The sequence below is a fragment of the Eumetopias jubatus genome, unplaced genomic scaffold, assembly GCF_037043125.1.
Source record: "Eumetopias jubatus isolate StellerSeaLion01/CBP00866 unplaced genomic scaffold, mEumJub1_p1.0 scaffold_8, whole genome shotgun sequence".
Taxonomy (NCBI): Eukaryota; Metazoa; Chordata; class Mammalia; order Carnivora; family Otariidae; genus Eumetopias; species Eumetopias jubatus.
The window spans coordinates 28,125,052-28,143,286 of NW_028274814.1; the positions used below are offsets into that span (position 1 = coordinate 28,125,052).

General features: G+C 43.0%; 1 protein-coding gene and 1 long non-coding RNA gene across 4 annotated transcripts in view; one reads left to right on the forward strand and one right to left on the reverse strand.

The window, feature by feature from the left end:
• TAF3 (TATA-box binding protein associated factor 3) overlaps positions 1-9,650 on the reverse strand; it is a 174,971-nt gene extending 165,321 nt beyond the window's left edge. For all 3 annotated transcript variants that reach the window (XR_003611033.1, XM_028114691.1, XM_028114690.1), the window contains exons 1-2: positions 9,296-9,650; positions 3,998-4,240 (exon numbers count right to left, since the gene is read on the reverse strand). Coding sequence is in view for 2 of the 3 variants with exons in the window: in XM_028114691.1 (XP_027970492.1) it covers positions 3,998-4,240; positions 9,296-9,461 (409 nt within the window). In the remaining variant the exon portion in view is untranslated. The remainder of the gene's footprint in view (positions 1-3,997; positions 4,241-9,295) is intronic.
• Positions 9,651-9,777: 127 nt separating this feature from the next.
• LOC148163670 (uncharacterized) lies at positions 9,778-16,467 on the forward strand. The gene is made up of 2 exons (XR_015768801.1): positions 9,778-9,827; positions 15,057-16,467. It is a non-coding gene; the product is annotated as an uncharacterized LOC148163670 (long non-coding RNA).
• Positions 16,468-18,235: the final 1,768 nt, after the last annotated feature.

Below are 18,235 nucleotides of genomic sequence, written 5' to 3' on the forward strand. Positions count from 1 at the left end.
TCACAGACCAGCGATCCAGTGACCACCCTCAGAACCCAACCATGACTCTGGCATAATACGCTATTTGCAGACATTCTTCAGCACAACAAAACAAGGAGCAAAAAATATGTTACTCATGTGAATGTGAAAATATGTATGGCAAGCTGAGGAGAGAATGTTCTTGGAGAAAACACATCGGGTACCAGCCATCAGAACTGGAACAGTCTATGCAAAATGTGCATTTATAAGACATTTTCAGAGAGGTCTCATTTCTAAACATACAACTGGATACACAAGCAAATATTCCTTCCGTGTCATCTCCTGCGTCACCCCCGTGCCGCGGAGAGTCACACCACATTGCTCCTCAGTCAAGCATCTACTACAGCCCAGCTATTAGGTGTGCATCCCTCAGCCCCTAAGTCTATGATCACCACCGTTCCGGATTTATTCTCCTTGTAGAGTTACCTCACAAATGTATATGCTATTTCAACTGAAAAGTAAACTCCTTGAGAGTGAGGACGGTGAAATGGGAAGAGAACGAACGTTCACTGTTCTGTGTCTTATGTGGGAAGCGCTGTCCAATTCTATACAAATGTCTCACAAAACCCTCTCACCTAAGCCTCCCAGACACCCATGTGGTAGGTATCACTACACCTCTTAGAGATGATGCATATGAAGTTCAGAAAGGCAAAGCAAGTTGGTCAGACGATAAACTCAACAACCCGTTGAGTCACGCCCAAGTGGCTCCTCGGGGCCCATGTTGCCTCTATGACCGCCTGTTCCTAACACCCTCAGCACAGTGCTCACAGTGCTGCAAGCAGACAAGACGTTCCCACGCTTTCCTGACACTAGCCAAGCTGAAGGATCGAGAAGTGGGTAGTCTCATGACCATACTTTGCTAATTATATTTTCTGACCAAAGTCTAGCCCTGTCTGTGGCTCTTAAGGAAATAAAAGGAAAATAAAGAAGTTGGTGAACAAGCCTATCACAGGTGTGCACACCTGTACCACGCTCTGCACCACTAACCAGACTGCTAGGAACTTTCTAACATGCTGTACCCGTGGGGGAAAAAAAAGATTTCAGATTATAAATGACTTGTTAAATTGACTTGGGAGACTATATTAAAAAATGGTAACCACAGGACTGCTTTTGATATCCTTTTCCCTGAACAGGGGAAAGAGGACTGGTAAGCATCCTACTGTACTGCCTATTGCTTACTGCATCCTTAGGAACCATATGCATACCTTATGAATCAGCAATATTTCTGCTCCTGAGAGAATCTATAACTGTTAGCTGAAAAAAGGAGTGTTCAAGGCTTATGTTATTTTCCTTTCAAAATGTTTGTAATTTATATTGCCTAAAACTTCAAATGAAATAAGATTCTACTTCAAATAATTCAGAAGAGAGACTCAAAAATTTACTGTAGCAATTTCAGACTGAAGTCAGTATTAAAATCCCTAAATTGCTTTTTAGACTCTTTTACTGATATCTTAGTTACATTTCTGTGGCAGTATTTACAAATGCTAAGCATGAATTTCCTTGTGTATCATTTGCATGCTATAAAAATAAAACGAGAGGGACTAAGTGGTTAAGTGTTGATGATTACCAAAGCCCTGAGCTTAGTTTTCAGTAGTGAGCTTGGCAGGGCTTATTAGATTATTAAAAATGATTCAATAAACTCTCTACGTGAATAAATGCAGGTTATGCGTGGGCCAATGATGAGCTTGTGCACGAATCAAGGGTTAAGATTAATCAAATGTCCACCTGAGTCCAGATTTTTTAAAAGGCCAGAAAAAAAAAATTAAGCAATTTATTAAATAGGAGGTAGAAGAGAAGACAGATATGTAAACCACAAAACAGACTGAGAAAGCTCCAAAAGGCATAGAGAAAATGGACTATAAATGTTATAAATGGAGAAGATAGTAGTTTTGGTTCAAAAACATGCCAACTGATAATGCACAGAAGTCCTGGTTGGTGAAACTTACTGCTAATTCACTGATATCAAACTCATCATCACCCATCATCCAGAGACTCGCTGATGTGCCGGTTATTTACACTAGCGTGGCTCCCTCAGTTTCCTCCTGTATAACACCTTAAGGTCTCTCCCAGCACTGGACTACCACTTAGGCTTTCTTAGCACAATTCCAGATTTTGTATTTCTTGTCCTTTTAAGTGGCCTTTCAGCTAAAAATTTCAGAGCCACTCAAAGATTACTCTTAAAGCATAAGAGATCGTATCATGGGCTAACTTAGCACTGCTTTCAGGGTCTGATGTCTAGGATGCTTAATAAATCATATTGAGTGACAACAGCAAAGAAGAAAATTCCAGGCCTACTTGATATTCGTGACCTGTCTAGAACAGAAAATGGGATTCTCTGCAATCCAGCTACTAACCAGGCCTCTGCCCAAGAAACCCTCCTTTGATAATGTTGATACTGAAATGCACTGGTTATATTTTTAAAGTAAACAAATATGCGTCTAGAAAGTTGTAACAAATATAAGTTTCTAAGGTCAAAGATGCTGACATTTACAGAGATAGACCTTACATGGGGGCTATAAAGGGTAAGATTTCCTGATAATACAGGCAACAGACACAAAAAAAGTCAATGGTGAGGAGGAGACAGAATTTTAAGCAGGTACTATGGGAAGCTGGGATGACTGAGATACATCTGTAGATTTCCAAGTCCTACTGTTAGTAATATAAAAGTCGTCCTGGAAAGGAGGAGAAACAATGAACTTCTGTAGACAAGACCTTATAAATACCATCTCACTCAGTTCAAGAACATTTACCAAAGGCACACTCTGTGTGAAGCACTTGGTGATAGTACTTCCTGCTTCAGTCAGTATTAAATCCCCAAGACCCTGCAGTAGAGAAGTGCTGAGATGACAAGCAAAGTCAACTTCCCAAGCCACTCAACTCAGAAAACTAGGATACCTACCTATCTAAATTTCCATATGTATATAGCTACCAACAAGCGCAGGTACGGTGCTGCGTCCTCAACCCATTAATGACAGCACCAGCACTCTGTGGGAGGGCCTCCTGCACCCAAGATCCAAATTGTCTAAGGAAGATCCACCAACCCACGATAAGTCTCTACCACGTAGGGCCAGTTTTCCAAATGGGGCAACACTGACACACAGATTGTACAACGATTCCAAGTCGAAAGCTAGTCCATGAAACAAATGGGGAGCACTCCAAGATGCTATTAAAGTGGAACAGGAGATTATAAGAAATGAATGACAAGAAACTGGAACCTTGAAGCATTGCTGGTGGAAGGTAAAATGGGGCAAATATAAAGGTAAAGAGGAAATGAATTGCAACTTTTCCATTTTTACAAGGAAAAATATTGTGTACCTGCATGAAATCACAAATTACTATGTATCTCTTAAGAGCCTTAGTGAACTTAAATGATCAACATGTACAATCATGCGGGGAGGAAGGACCTCTGAAGTGATTGACGACTGTGCCTGATTAGCTATTATTTTTTAATCAAAAATTCTGTATGGCCAAACAATAAACATTTCTACTCATCACTAAAAAGTGGAGATAAATTTGCATAGCACAAGTGAATATTTACTCACTCTCTGCCCCCAGTATCATCCGACTCACATTTACAATAAGTAGGAGAGGAAAAGAATGACCCAGGTTTTTCCTTTATGTTGCAAAGATTTTCTAATTTATCTAATATCCCGTTCCCATATAATACATCTCTTGAAAGCCTTCTGTCCGTGGTCACATTCTGTTCTCCCCCACTGAAAATTCCGAAAGGAAACAGATGCCTCATCAGACATAACCTTGACTGTGCCATGGCTCTGCCTAGCGGTACCAACGCAAGTGTGTTGGCTTAAGGGTTAGACTAATTTGTAAACATTAAAACACCTTGATTGCATTTCTAGAATTTATACATTGGCATAGCATTTTATACAATTCACTCAGGAAAACTAAGAAGATTATAAACGCATTAAAATTAAAATAGTTACAAATGTATGAGTAAGAAACAAACAAAAAACTCACAAACCTTCTTGTGAAGACACAATGGGTGGCATGTAATCAGGAATGTATTCTTTTCTTTCCTCTGCATCTTTACTTCCAGGTTGAGGAAACTGGAGGACATTGTTCTTACTAACAGGAAATGAAGGAATTTGATGTGGGAAAGTCACAGGTTCAATATTGTGAATATAGTCTTCTAGTTCATGAAGGCTAACCCCCATAAGCTGGAAAGCTTCACCAACATCATCCAAAATTGGGTCTGTTCGGCCATCTGAAACAAAGTCAAAAGCCAAGCAAATTACTTTAAGAAAATTCCATGAATACTTTTTAAAATATTAAGAAGTATTGGGTTCATAGGTAGCTCAGAATCAAACATACTATACATACTTAAGACTGAGTTATTGGAAAGAATGTAACAGATTTTAAATGAAAGAGCATACTGTTTAAATATCAGAAAGCTGATTCCTGAAGTCAGTTTGAAATACGACCTGACAACCAGACAATTCACACTAACAATCAGCTAGTACAGAATAAATTTCAGAAGTAGTTTACAGACGAACAGTGACGGCCCAAACGTAAATGCCAAGTTTTTTTTTTTTTTTTTTAAAGATTTATTTATTTATTTATTTGACAGAGAGAGACACAGCAAGAGAGGGAACACAAGCAGGGGGAGTGGGAGAGGGAGAAGCAGGCTTCCCGCCGAGCAGGGAGCCCAATGTGGGGCTCGATCCCAGGACCCTGGGACCATGACCTGAGCCGAAGGCAGACGCTTAATGAATGAGCCACCCAGGCGCCCCAATGCCGAGTAAATATTACTACTACTGTTTTTTATCAAACGACTAGAATGCTGTGCTTAGTAAATGTCCATTCCATTTGCACCACTGTTCAATGATACATCTCTGGAACCTAAAACTGTGGCTGGCATACAGCTGGCTCTCAATAAATATTTTTTGAATGAACTCTAGCATTTCCTCCCCGCCATCCCAGATTTCACTCTGTCTGGTTTCGGTTGCCCACAGTCAACGTGGTGAAGCAGCAGACTTATCATCAGAGGGTCAGCAGTAGCCTAACCCTATGTCACAATGCCTACGTCATTCACCTCAGTTCATCTCATCACGCAGGAATTTTGTCATTTCACATCATCACAAGGGTGAGTGCAGCACATTAAGATATTTTGAGAGAGAGAAAAAGTGATTATTCACATAACTTTTATTACAATATGCTGTTATAACTGTTCTGTTTATTATTCACTATTGTTGTTACTCTTTTAATGTGCCTAATTTATAAATTAAACTTCATCACAGCTTTGTATGTACAGGAGAAAACACACAGAATATCTGGGGTTCAGTACTATTCGTGGTTTTAGGCATCCACTGGGGGGGGGTGTCTTGGAATGTATCTCCCGCGGATGAGGGGAGACAACTGTATGGCACTGAATCAATTTTTTAAACCCCAGAAAACTTACAGAAAACACTTAGATCAGAAAGATAATCTATGTGCAAATTTTAAATGTCATTAGAAGAAACCATACAAAATGGACAGAGATAGAAAGATACAAAGTTAAGGCAAGATTCTCTTTACAAAAGTGGTATTTTTTGTTTTGTTTTGTTTTTTTTTAACTGAAATCACTTCACTTCAAACTCAGTATGTCTGAAATTAAATCGTGCTGTAAAGTGAAAATAACCCAAAGTTTATAAAAATTAGACACATGCTTGCTCACGCCCACATAAAAAAGTTCTGGAAGGATATACATCCAACTGTTAACAGTTTAAGGGGCTGAAAGCTGCAGTGCAGAGGGAGGGAAGCAGGAAACTCTCACTTGTAACTTCAAACACTTCTGCAGTCTCTCAATTTTGCTACAAGTAGGGGTTACTTCCATGATGTATAAAATAGCAGGGATAAATAATTCATTCTTCCTCTTAATGATGTAGATATGCATTTCAACTCTTCTATTCCTAGGAAAAGCAGTAGTATTCTCTCAGTCCAGAATAAATGATCATCTTGAATTCCTCCATATGCTTTGCAATTTCAACGCAAGACCCTCTGGTTCTCCCCTCTTCCTGTCCATTTCTGGCCACAGATTTCAGAACGTTTTCTTTCCCTCTCTTCCTACCATCACTCTCCTAGGTCAGTTTCCAGGTATCCTCACTTGAGTCTCTCTTGCACTCAGCGGGAGCACAATTTTCTTAAGATATCACTTTCATCGTACTGCTTCCCTCCTTAGAAACATGCAGTGTTTCTGACCATGCTTTCATTTCCTCTACGTCCCCCCCAAAACTGATTTCACATGTTCTTGTAACACCTTCCTAATGCACTGGCCACATATGTCAACTTGGCCACCTCACTGGTACTTTCATTACACTCAGTCCTACTTGGGTATCATAGGTGATGCTTTTCTTCAGCCCGGCGCCCACTCTCACCTCTATGTAAGCAGGCTTCACAGCTCAACTCAAATCTCATCTTTCCTGTGCAGTCATCCTGCCCCAGCCCACAGTCATCTTCCTTTACCTTCTTCCTTTTGCATTTACTGCCTATATCATGCAATTATTAAGTTACAAGTACTAGTCCTAAAGAGTCATTCTGAAATATTTAGCACCTACTTTCGGTGCACGCACACATATTTTTTAATACATAATAAGACACACTGAGAAATATCTGCCCTGAATGCTTTCACAAATCATTACCTTAGGGAAATTTAAAAATGCATCATTTGGCAAATTAATAGCAACTTCTGATACTTGCTTTAACTTGAGAACAATTTTTTTAAAAGGAGCAAACATCATCAGTTTATTCTGTTGACAGTCTGCACCTTTGTCCACAACTTGTGGGCAGGGGCTGTGCCTTAGGACGTTGATATCTCTCTCCAACACAGTGCTCAGTTCTTTTTTTCTTAGATTTTGTTTATTTATTTATTTAGAGCATGAGCAGGGGGAAGGGCAGAGAGAGAGAGAGAGACTCTCAAGTGGACTCATCACTGAGTGCACTGAGTGCAGAGCCCAACACTGGGCTTGACTTCATGACCCTGAGATCATGACCTGAGCAAAAATCAAGAGTCGGCCACTTAACCAACTGGGCCGCCCAGGGGCCCCAGTGCTCAGTTCTCAGTGGTGCTCAGTGAATGTTGTCAAGAAGACAAAGAGGATTTAAAGAAGGAGAAGACTGCACAGTGGTAACCTGAGATCAAAATCTGAGTTTAAAACTAGGATAGTATAAAAAAAAGAACTTAAAAAGTCTGTAACTAATAAGTATACCAGGAATCAGCATTTTTAGTAAGTCACAAAACTATGATGGAGAATAATGAACCTGGTAATCACATTCTCACTAAAAGCAAGAAAACTGGCTGCCAAAACTGGGTAATTAGAAAAGGGATTAACATTAACACATAACAATGATTACTTGGTGACTTTGGAATACCTGCTTACTTGCAGTGCCAGCACATATTCTGGTTCTGTGTATAAGGCAGGAAAGGTAACTATGTATTCAGGGGATATTTTCATTACCTAAAAATACAGAACATCTGTCCTTATTTAGGGAACTTGGTAGCAAAAGTATAATCTGGACTATGCATAACCGCAACAGTATACTCAAGGACCATGAAGAGGGAGAGGGAAGGAAAAGAAGCGAAAGCCGAGAGAACAGTGTGCTGGTGGTGTACTTTCAAGATAACAATGAATGAGAGTTACTTTGCAGGGCCATATTTAGACTAGAAGGATCAGTGAAATCAAGCATTCCAAAAATACCACATTTTGAAACTCAAAAAGTCAGGTGACCAAACAGCTATTACGGTAGTAGGTTATCAGTTCATTCATTTATTCAGCAAATATCTCCTGGGTGCCTAGTAAATGACAGCACTGTACTAGGTTACAGAATACAAATATAATAAATTTGTCGTCTGGGGAGAAGAAAAGTAAAGGGTGAGAAACAGACACAGATGATGACAAAACAAGGTGTTACACACAGGAATATGCGCAGGATTATGAGAACAGATGACATATGAGTTTCCCCAATCAAGTGATAAGTGAATTTCAAAACAGAAGTAGTACCACCGGTGCACCAGGGGGTTGGGGATACTCTAGGAAACCCCATGTGTATAGGAGTGGATAGTTTAAAATGTTCTGGATAAGGCAGGTAGTTTAGCATGGCTGCAATAGGAACAGCAGGAGGTAAGAAAAAGCTCACGAAGAAAATATGCTGTTGAAGAGTTGAGATTTTCAGCCTGTAAGCAATGGTGTGCAAATTAAAATATTTTTAAGAATGACACGATCAAATGTGTGTTATGGACAGATTACTTTGGCAGCACTGTCGAAGCAGGAATGGAATTGGGGGCTCAAGAAGTAAAGTGTACCTGTGGGTCTCAATTTTCCAGTCTGGGAACCACTTTAAGGAAGCAAAGTATCTTATGAAACGCTTTACCCGGCTGTCCAGCTTACCCACCTTAAGAGTAACGACCTGAAATTCCAGGGAATGGCAGCTCCCCCTATACATACACATATACACACACATACTTACTTCACATCCGTGGGATGCTGTGTGGTTTCTATTAAGTATTCCGAATCATTAAATGCCATCAGCTAGAGAAACTACTGGACACTCACTTAAAAACCGTAAGTACTGCAGCCCAGACTACCTGCGGACCCTTGTAAATTGCCTATGTTCCCTCTACTACACTTTGATAACCACTGACACAAAATTATGGAGGAGGAAATCAGTGAGTAACAGGGATGCAAGTGAAAGTTAATCTAAGTGAAACTGACAAAGTGGGCCTTGGGAAAGAGTAAACAGAGATACCTCTATGAAATGAACAGATACAGAAAGAAGAGGCAGTGTCCCCAACGGAGCAGAGCTGTCAACGAGTATGTGTTGTTATGAGCTGAAGAATGGCTAGCCTTGTAAGAAACGGCCGGTAGACGGAGCGCCTGTGACAACTAGTTGTAGTAGTTTGCAGGCAAGGGAGGAAAAGGACCAAAGTAAAAGAGGCTGCAAGGCATTCTGGAGGTGGTTCTACACGCAGCAAAAATGAGATGTTGAGAAAGACCGATGCATATTTCCGATCAGAGAAGACGTGAGAGGGTGTGGAGCTGAGAGCGGAGACAGGGGTCCCGGCTGGAGGCGGGAAGTTAGTGGATGAGGAAGAGGCACCAAAGGGATGACTGGAGTTTCCAGGGGCAGTGGAACCCGAGGGAGGTCAGAGGCCGAGAAAATGCCCGATCTCGGGGTAGGGGTGGAGGACGAACACCTTGGAGACGCTGAGACAGAGAAGGGAAGACCGGAGGTGTCACTCGTGACTGGCCAGAGGCAGCCCTCCCGCACCCAGCCCGGTACTCACACAGCTCAGAGTACCGATGGCAGCCCCGTCCCAACTGCTGCAGATAGCGCTGCAGCACGTCCGTGAGGAGGTGGCAGGCGCTGAGTTGCACCGAGTCCCAGCCCAGCGCCTGGCAGATCTGCGCCACCGAGACCCTCAACAACGACCTGGAGTAACTCTCGCACATCCCGCTCCGTGGACTCCACCGCAGCCCTTGCTGCCACTCTCTCCACCCCCACCGCCTAACCTTAGCAGAGCCCTCGATTCATCCTCTAGGGCCCCCGCGGCGGGGAAATCGTCCCCCCGACCCCTGGCGACCACCTCAAAGCGCCAGCAGCACGGAGCGCGCCAGCCTGAGAGCCGCCATTTTGGACTCGCTCCGCCTCCCGCTGGACCGTCGCCGGGGCGAGGCAGCACTAGCCGAATGCTGATCGCGTCAATGAGGAAGCTCCGCCCTGTTGGAGCAGAGCGATGGTGTCGGAAGCGACTCTTGGGCCTGGAAGGATGCAGGAAACGGCTGTGCTGAGCGCAGGTGGAGGATGCGCCCGAGGAGGCAGGTGCTCGGGGCCTTGGGTGGGCTCCCTTGGAGGGAAAGGGAGAGGGGACCGTCAGTGGTTTAGGGGCAAAAGCGGGAGTCAGGATATGAAATTGAAATGCGGGTGTTAGAAGTGGGAACCTGAGAGGCTGTGAGTGCAGGGGCGGGATTTGGAGCGTGGGAACTTAAGTGCCCCCAAACGCGGATCTGATCTGATCTTGCCTATGCTGCTGCTTACCATGTATAGCTTAAATCAAACCCAAGCTGCTCAGAGGTTAAAATCAGGCGAGTGAGACACTGGCCTCGGTGCAAAATTTATGGGAGCACAAGAAAACTGAAGATCAATCATATTTTAATACAGTATTAAAAAAAATCTAAACCACTTCCCCCAAATTTCTGCGTCACTCGCCTCATTCTAATCCCAGCCCTGGGTTCAATAAAACTCAGTTGCCTACAGAGGGCAAGTAAGTACCTTAAATCGATGAAGCAGGCTGAGAGAATGGGGAACTGTTGTCTACTCCAGACTCTTCTCCCAGCCCCCAGTCAAGTGTCGCCAGATCTCTCCAGATGACCGGAACTCTGGACTTTGTGATAAATATCTCGAGTTCTAAATATTACCCAGCCTATGGGTAGTCAATTGTAATGGCTGATCTAATGATCTCTTAAATATGCCCGTTTGTGCTCCCCCCACCCCCACCCCAAGCTTCTAGAGTCTTCCTTCCTTCCTTCCTTTCATCTCTCTCCTCTGTATTTCTCTGTCAATTTCTCTGTTCTTCTACTTGGCACAGTGCATTTAGTATTTGAGTTTATGTGCCTTTCCCAATAAATCGTGTTTCTGAATGGATCTACATTCTCCCTACAGGGAGTATTCCAGAACTGTGAACATAATAGATACTCAATTTTTTTTAAAAGTCAAAACCACAGTAGAACTGAAAATGTGGTGCTTCAGCCAAATGACAATTTTGAAGAAATGGTGCTCCGTGGTGGGGTGCCTACAATATTTTCTTCAGTGACACTTGTGTCCTCAAGATTATCGGGGACCTTTGGGATGCAAACTCTATGGGAGTTTTAGCCTTAGGACTTTTAGTCCTAACCTTAGTTGACCATTTTGTAGCCATTTGTTACTGTTGAACGCTACCTTAATTTTGAAACTCTCTTATACCTTGGATTTCACAATACCTTATTATCTTGCTGTCCCTTCACTATTTCTGGAGGCTCCTTCTAATCTCTATATTAGACCCTTCTTCATTTGCCTCTGTGTGTGTGTGTTCAACTCCTTAAAATTTTATTTCAGAAAATTTCAAACCTACAGCAAAGTTGAAATGGAAAAGTGTACGCACAGGCATATACTTCACCTAGATTCATCAGCTGTTAATACTTTGTTGCATTTACTATATACATATACACACATACTTTTTTTTTTCAGAACGGTTTGAAAATAAGTTGCACACTTCATCACACTTAACTCAGAAACACTTCAGCATGTATCTCCTCAAAGCAAGGATATTCCCCCCCACGTAACCATGTCACACGTTCATTTCCCCAGGAAGTTATTTCTGGGATGGAGATCAGCCTGCAGAAGGCTTATTAAGGAGTGCTCCAGTGGCTGCTGAACCTGTCCGTGGTCCAGCAACATTAGGCAAGAGAGTACCAAGAGACACCCAGCCAGGCCACTTGGGTGTCAACCATTTCTCCTTGCTGCCCACTGTGTAACTGCAGCATGGGCTCCTAATGATCGGAGTCAATTACTCCTTGCATGCCGACCCCTGGCTGAAGTGCCCAACTGGCAACTGTAGCTAGTATTTCAGTGGGACTCCTGTGTGTCCTGTGGTGAAAGCATTCCCCCTTTTGCAAATTAGAACTGTCAACCTGGAGGGGCCAGAGTTGCAGGGACAAGAGCAGTTTCGCAGGTGGGTCACTGAGAGTTACGTTTGTAGGGGCCAGAATTGTCAAATGATACATGGAGATACAATGAGGACCACTGGCCCTGCATTCTTCGAGTCCTTAAGGATGCCACTAATTTCTCCCTTCCCCTTCTCCCTGAGCTACAGGACCAATCTCAAAAGCTTGTTTCAGCCTCCCCGCTACCGCAGTTCTGACCCCACAGGCCAAGGAATCAGTGTGGAGGTTGTGCCAACTTCCCTGTATGTCTAATGTAACTACACATTGAGGAGTCAGGGAATTGATTGTTGACTGGGCCCATTAACCCTGGGACCTAGTACTTCATTTATTACTAGACCTCATCTGCCCCCACTCTAACAGAGGCCCACAATGACTCTGCACCTCCTGGTTTCAGTCTCAACTCTTCCCCTTCGCCAATCCTCACAATGTTTGAGTATTTCCTTTCTCCAGTGGGTGGTTACTTGAGTAAGTGACTGTTGGTTCCTTTGCTGGAGGAGTAGGGAAATCATTATCCTCTCCATTTGGTGTTGAGTTCTTCTTCCTAAAGACTTAAGAGTTTCTGTCTGAAAATTGGCTCAGATCCAGACGTTGGGCAAGGAATCATGGCTGCTCATTGGGGTGACTGTCCTCAGTCACCTAGTTGTCTATCCGTGAATTATTTTGATGGTACGGTTTGAGGAGCCCACTCATTGGCTGCCCATCTGTCTGTTTCACCCACCCTTGTTCTGGGAACCATCTCTAAAACTCACCAGGTGACTTTCTCCCTCACCCCTTAACTTCTCTTATCATGAGTTCATTCGCGTGGCTTCTGACTGGTACGCAGCAAAGTACAGCCCTTTTGGCCTGTATTATTTTACAGTCGTACTATCCCCACTTTGCTTGAATATCTGAACACTGATACCTCATACCAGCTTGTTTCCACTTTATACCGCCCTCGTTCACCCCTGGTAAAAGTTTTACAACCTGCACATTCTGGAACTACCTACCTTGTGCCAGGGGCTTATCATGCTCCATCTACCACCAGTGCTGAGGTCCTCAGGGCCAGCCAGGTGGCTGACCCAGCTCCTAAAATCCTCCTGTCTTAGTATCTACTGCCTCCACCCCTTCCGGTACAAACTGCCCCAAGTGTTGGGGCGCCTGGATGGTTCAGTCATTAAGCATCTGCCTTCAGCTCAGGTCATGATCCCAGAGTTCTGGCATCGGGCTCCCTGCTCAGCGGGAAGCCTGCTTCTCCCTCTCCCACTCCCCCTGCTTGTGTTCCCTCTCTCGCTCTATGTCAAATAAATAAATAAAATCTTTAAAAAAAAAAAAAAACTGCCCCAAGTGAGACTCTCCAGGAAGCAGCCTCTGAGATGGAGATCAGTCTATAGGAGTGCTCTTGGGATCAGGACCCAGGGAAGGAAAGCAGGTGGGGGTGGGGGAAGGGAGACATCCTGTGAGTTCAGACAAGGGGGGGGACTGGCTTTATATTCCCACACTGAGCAGGCACTGGGTGTGGGCTGCCCAGGAGGGAGGGGGCTGTGACCTGGGGCGGGGCAGTCTCCAGCTGAGGATTCCAAAGAGGGTTAAGTGCTGAGGGCTGTGTCCTGACACAGTTCCAGAAGCTGGGGGGACAGACCCCTAAGTCCTACTGGAGGGCGGGATCTGGGAGGAGCATCACACCTTCTGCTATACCATAATACCATTGTCGCACACAACAGACTCAAGAGTGATACAGTAGTATTACCAAGTATCCAGTGGGTATTCAGATCTTCCTGTGGTCCCCAAATGCCTTTTATAGCTTTTTAATTTTTCAATCCAGAATCTAAGAATCCCTCCTTTCATTTTGTTGACATCTCCATAGTCTTTTTTAATAAGATCAGTTCCCCCCCCCCCCCCCGTTGTTTGTAGGGCTTTTAGTTTTTTGGTCTTTTATAACGTTTTTGCAAAGTCTAGGAGTTTTGTTATTTTTTTTAGGTTATTTTATAGAATGTCTTGCAATCTTTGATTGTTTTCTCACCTGATTAGGTTCAAGCTAAACATTTTTGGCAACAATATTCCTACACAGGTTAACAGCAAGGGTCATTTTGTGCCATCACTAGTGACAAAGTTTGGTCATTTGCAATGATTAGGTATCTACCAGTCACTGTTGTAAGGTATCCTTTTTTTTTTTTTAACTTTGAGATTAATAAGTAATCCATAAGGTGATACCTTGAGACGATTTGAATAACCTGCTTCTCCACAACCTTTCACCACCGTGGTTTTATGAGCATCCATATTGGATCTCTTACTGAGTCAGTCAGTCATTACTCTGGTGGTTATTAAGTGTTGATTTTTCTAATCTGAGTGTTTCTTCCTTTCTTAGCAGATGTTCTAGGAAGTTCCCTCATTTTTTTCTAGTATGATGTTGGTATGGAGCCAGACATTCTTTTTTATCCAGTGAGCTAGAATCTCTTAACATGATTATTCTTTTGCTGCTTAAATTACCCTGTATTTGGCCAGCAGGAGCCCTTTCAGGCCAGTTGCTGTGTGCTTTTAACATGCCTCTGTCATTCACTGAGTGTTTCCACACTTGGTGGCACAAGATTTTCCCAGGCTCACCTTATGCTTTTCCCTGCCCTAGACTTGGAATTAGCCATCTCTCTAAGGGACTCTGGTTCACTATTTAGAAACCAAGATATGGGCTCTAGCTGACCTTCATTATGACTGGGGTGTCATTGCTTCAGGCGCCTTTTGGTGGAGAAAACTAGAAAATATGAATATTCCGTAAGTCTGAAGTACATACTGATGCCTGATTCAAACCCGTAACTCCATTTTCCTTACCTCCTCCCATCTCATATTTATATCTCCCTCCTCCCAAAGAACCGTGATTTCAATTATAGCAAATATTTGCTTTCTCCTCTAATGCCTTTGCCTAATTTTTTAAGTATTTGTTCTCTTTTATATGCTTCACTCCAGTAATTTTCATGGTTATATAAAGATGACTTGTTAATATAATGGCTTATCCTAAATTTTTCCCGAGTTTCAGACTAGTGTAACTAACTGCATCTATCAACAACTAATGTCCATCTGGATATCCCTTCTACAACTCAAATTTAGTGTTTGATGGATGCCCCAAACGAAACTCATCATTCTTTCTGTTCTTGGCTGTACTCTTCAGGAGGGCAGCTAGTGTTCACCTCAATTACTAATCAGTGCCCAGTGTACAGCATCGAATCTAGCAGGCAGTCAGTGCTCAATAAACGTATACCTTCTAGAATAATTCATCTTGCAATAACGTGTGGACTTAGAGCACAACTGTCTATACTAAAAACCGAAATTATGCCCTTTAAAGCAGTGAATTTTACCGCATGTGTCTTCTCTCAGTGAAGGTGTTATTTTGAGAGAATCGGATTTGAGTGGTGCTAAGGAGACAAGCGCCTCCTCCAAGAGCTGCAGCGGCAGGGACAAGGGGTGGCTGCTATCCACCGTCTGTTGACACACCAGCAGGACCGAGGGCCTGTGGACTGAACTTTCATCCTGAAAGCAGAGCTCTGACTCACCCTAGAAGCCCTGGTCCTTACCATCCCGTCCCAGTGGAACGCCGAACATGGAAGCGCTGGGGACTGGGATGAAAGAACCCGTGCCGAGCGGGTTACAGCGTACGCCTAGGGGGCCCCAAGCACACTGGGGGCATCACTTTCTATTCAACACTCACCCTGTATCAGATTCTAAGTATTTGGCAAGCATTAGCTCATTTGATTTTCCTAACAACCCTACGAAGTACTATTTTCGTCTCCATTTTACAGATGTTAAGACTGAAAGAATAAGTCATTTGCCCAAGATCACACCACCGGTAAGGGTTGAGCGGGGTCTCCATGAAAACGTCATAGAATAGGTATTTTAAGATATGCAAGCTCTTAAGAGGTTTTTTTTTTTTTAAGATTTTATTTATTTGAGAGAGAATGAGAGAGAGCGAGCGAGCGAGCATGAGAGGGTGGAGGGTCAGAGGGAGAAGCAGACTCCCCGCTGAGCAGGGAGCCTGATGCGGGACTCGATCCCGGGCCTCCAGGATCATGACCTGAGCCGAAGGCAGTCGCTTAACCAACTGAGCCACCCAGGCACCCAAAAGGTTTACCTATTTACGTGGAAGATGTACACCACCAAAACATCAGAGAGGGAAAAGTGTGACACAGGAAGTGAGCACCAACCCGGCAGAGCGAGGCACCTGACGTAGGACCACTGATAGACCAGAACATCCATACTCCAGAGACAAACGGAGCGCTGGCACCACGAGGCCCCCACAACTGTTGTCCCCTCTTCTGAACCTCTGAGTCTGTCATGTTGAGCCTGACAGATTTTTTACTCGACGATGTGCTTACATTCCTGCTTTTCTTCCTGCTGTGTTATCTAGAATATGTAGTTCACCCTCACAGAAGCGTTCTATTGTCCTCAAAACTGGAGATGGGCCAACATGTTTGAAGCGAGATAGAAAACGCCACCTCGCCCCATTCCTCGCCAACATTCCTGAAGGGGATCTGGTAGTTTGAGCTCACGTACGTGTCTGCCCGACGCCTCAGCCTCATTCATCCACCCAAGTGACTCTTGTAAAGGCTCAGGGAAGCTAGAGAAGGACCCTGGGTGCTGTTCAGTGTCTCCTCCGCAGCCTTCTTATAAGGCAGGTACTGCTCCTTACAGGCTTGTGCTTGCTCATCAATTTTTATATTACCATTTTCATTTTTGTGAAAATAGTTGTTGGCAAAATAATAAAGCATTTGAAGAAACCTTTCTAAATAGATGTACTTATTTAATGGTTTTTAAAAGGCAAGAGCAGCATACAAATTGTTAAGTGAGAATGGGTATATAACATATATATATATATATATACTTAAAAAAATTTTATTTGACAGCAAGACGGTGAGAGAGGGAACACAAGCAGGAGGAGTGGGAGAGGGAGAGGCAGTCCTCCCGCGGAGCAGGGAGCCCGATGCGGGGCTCGATCCCAGGACCCCGGGATCATGACCTGAGCTGAAGGCAGACGCTCAATGACTGAGCCACTCAGGCGCCCCTATATGTTTATAGATTATTTTTTAATAGTTCTTTTTGTGATTTATGTATTACTTTTGTAATTAAAAAGTAATTTCCCTATTTTAAACAAATAGGAAAACCCTGACATTTTGGCACAGCCAACTTGTGCATAATCAGGTTAGGCATCCAATCTTAATGGTTATCTAAACGTGAATATGGAATGAATTATCATACTGAAAGATTTCTCAGTGCTTGTTAAAGATATTTTATTTATTTATTGAAAATTTTATTTATTTATTTGAGAGAGCGAGTGTGAGAGAGATCAGAGAGAGGGAGAAGCAGACTCCCACTGAGCAGAGAGCCCAACAGGGGGCTCGGTCCCAGGACCCTGAGATCATGACCTGAGCTGAAGGCAGTCACTTACCCAACTGAGCCACCCAGGTGCCCTAATATTTAAAATTTAAAGTAAGTATATGCCTGGAATTCTATATCCCATAGATGAGAAAGAGCAAATGACTCCAGTAGCATTTTTACTTCATTTTGTTGGATGTTCTTTTTGAAAGAGCAGAAGAATGAAAGCCTGGGCTGGCTTGTGGCCTGCTGCCTCTTCCTTCCCCCCAACCCCAAATCAGCAGAGGCTCTTAGATTATCTTCTTACCAAAAAATTTTAGCAGTAGCAGGTCAATATTTTTAAGTACTTTTAACATCCCATTTTGAAAACTATTAACTACTGTTCCTATATAATAAGAAAAAACAGTGATTTTCTTTCAGTAAGTTGTTTATTGTAAGATAATTTACAAACATCTTGCTGTCTTTAGTAGTTTAAACAATGGACCAACAATTTCTTCTGACAAGGTCAGCAGTAAGCTAAAAATAAAATCAGCTGGCTGAAGTTTCCTTCTTTATCTGAAAAACAAAGTACAGAACAAATAAAAGTCAGTTTTGGAGGGAAAAATAATGATGTCAAGAGACAATACCTATTTAAGTGGGGTTTAAAGAACTGACTTTACACAATAAAATGTTACCATATACTAGCTGTTCTCAAATTTTGGTCTAGGGACTTTTCCACGGGGTCCATGAAGGCAAAACTATTTTCTTATTTGCCTGTTTTAGTCATTCTCAAGAGTATATGGTAGCATTTTCCAGAGTCTACATGACATGTACTATCAGGACAGATGAGAATCTAACTCTCTTCTATTATGTCAGACATGAGGGGTCCTGAGACCATCAAGTTTGAGAACCACCACTCTATATTTAATATTTCAAAATAATGCTAATTCTCTATCCGTAAAGTTTATTTGACAAATCAAAAAAAAAAAAAAAAAGCCCCCGGCATTACCCATATGCTACCACAAGCTGGCAGCTACTATAAATGGGCCAAAATCTGAATCTTAGAGAATCTGTTTCACTGTTGCTTAATCAGCGTCAATCGTATCTAGCTGGATTTCTTTCTGGTGGGGTTTGGGAAGAGAGCGTGAAATATTGCCACTTTACCTCTTGTCTGAGGATGAAACTTGGTTTTCATTAATCCCTGGTTA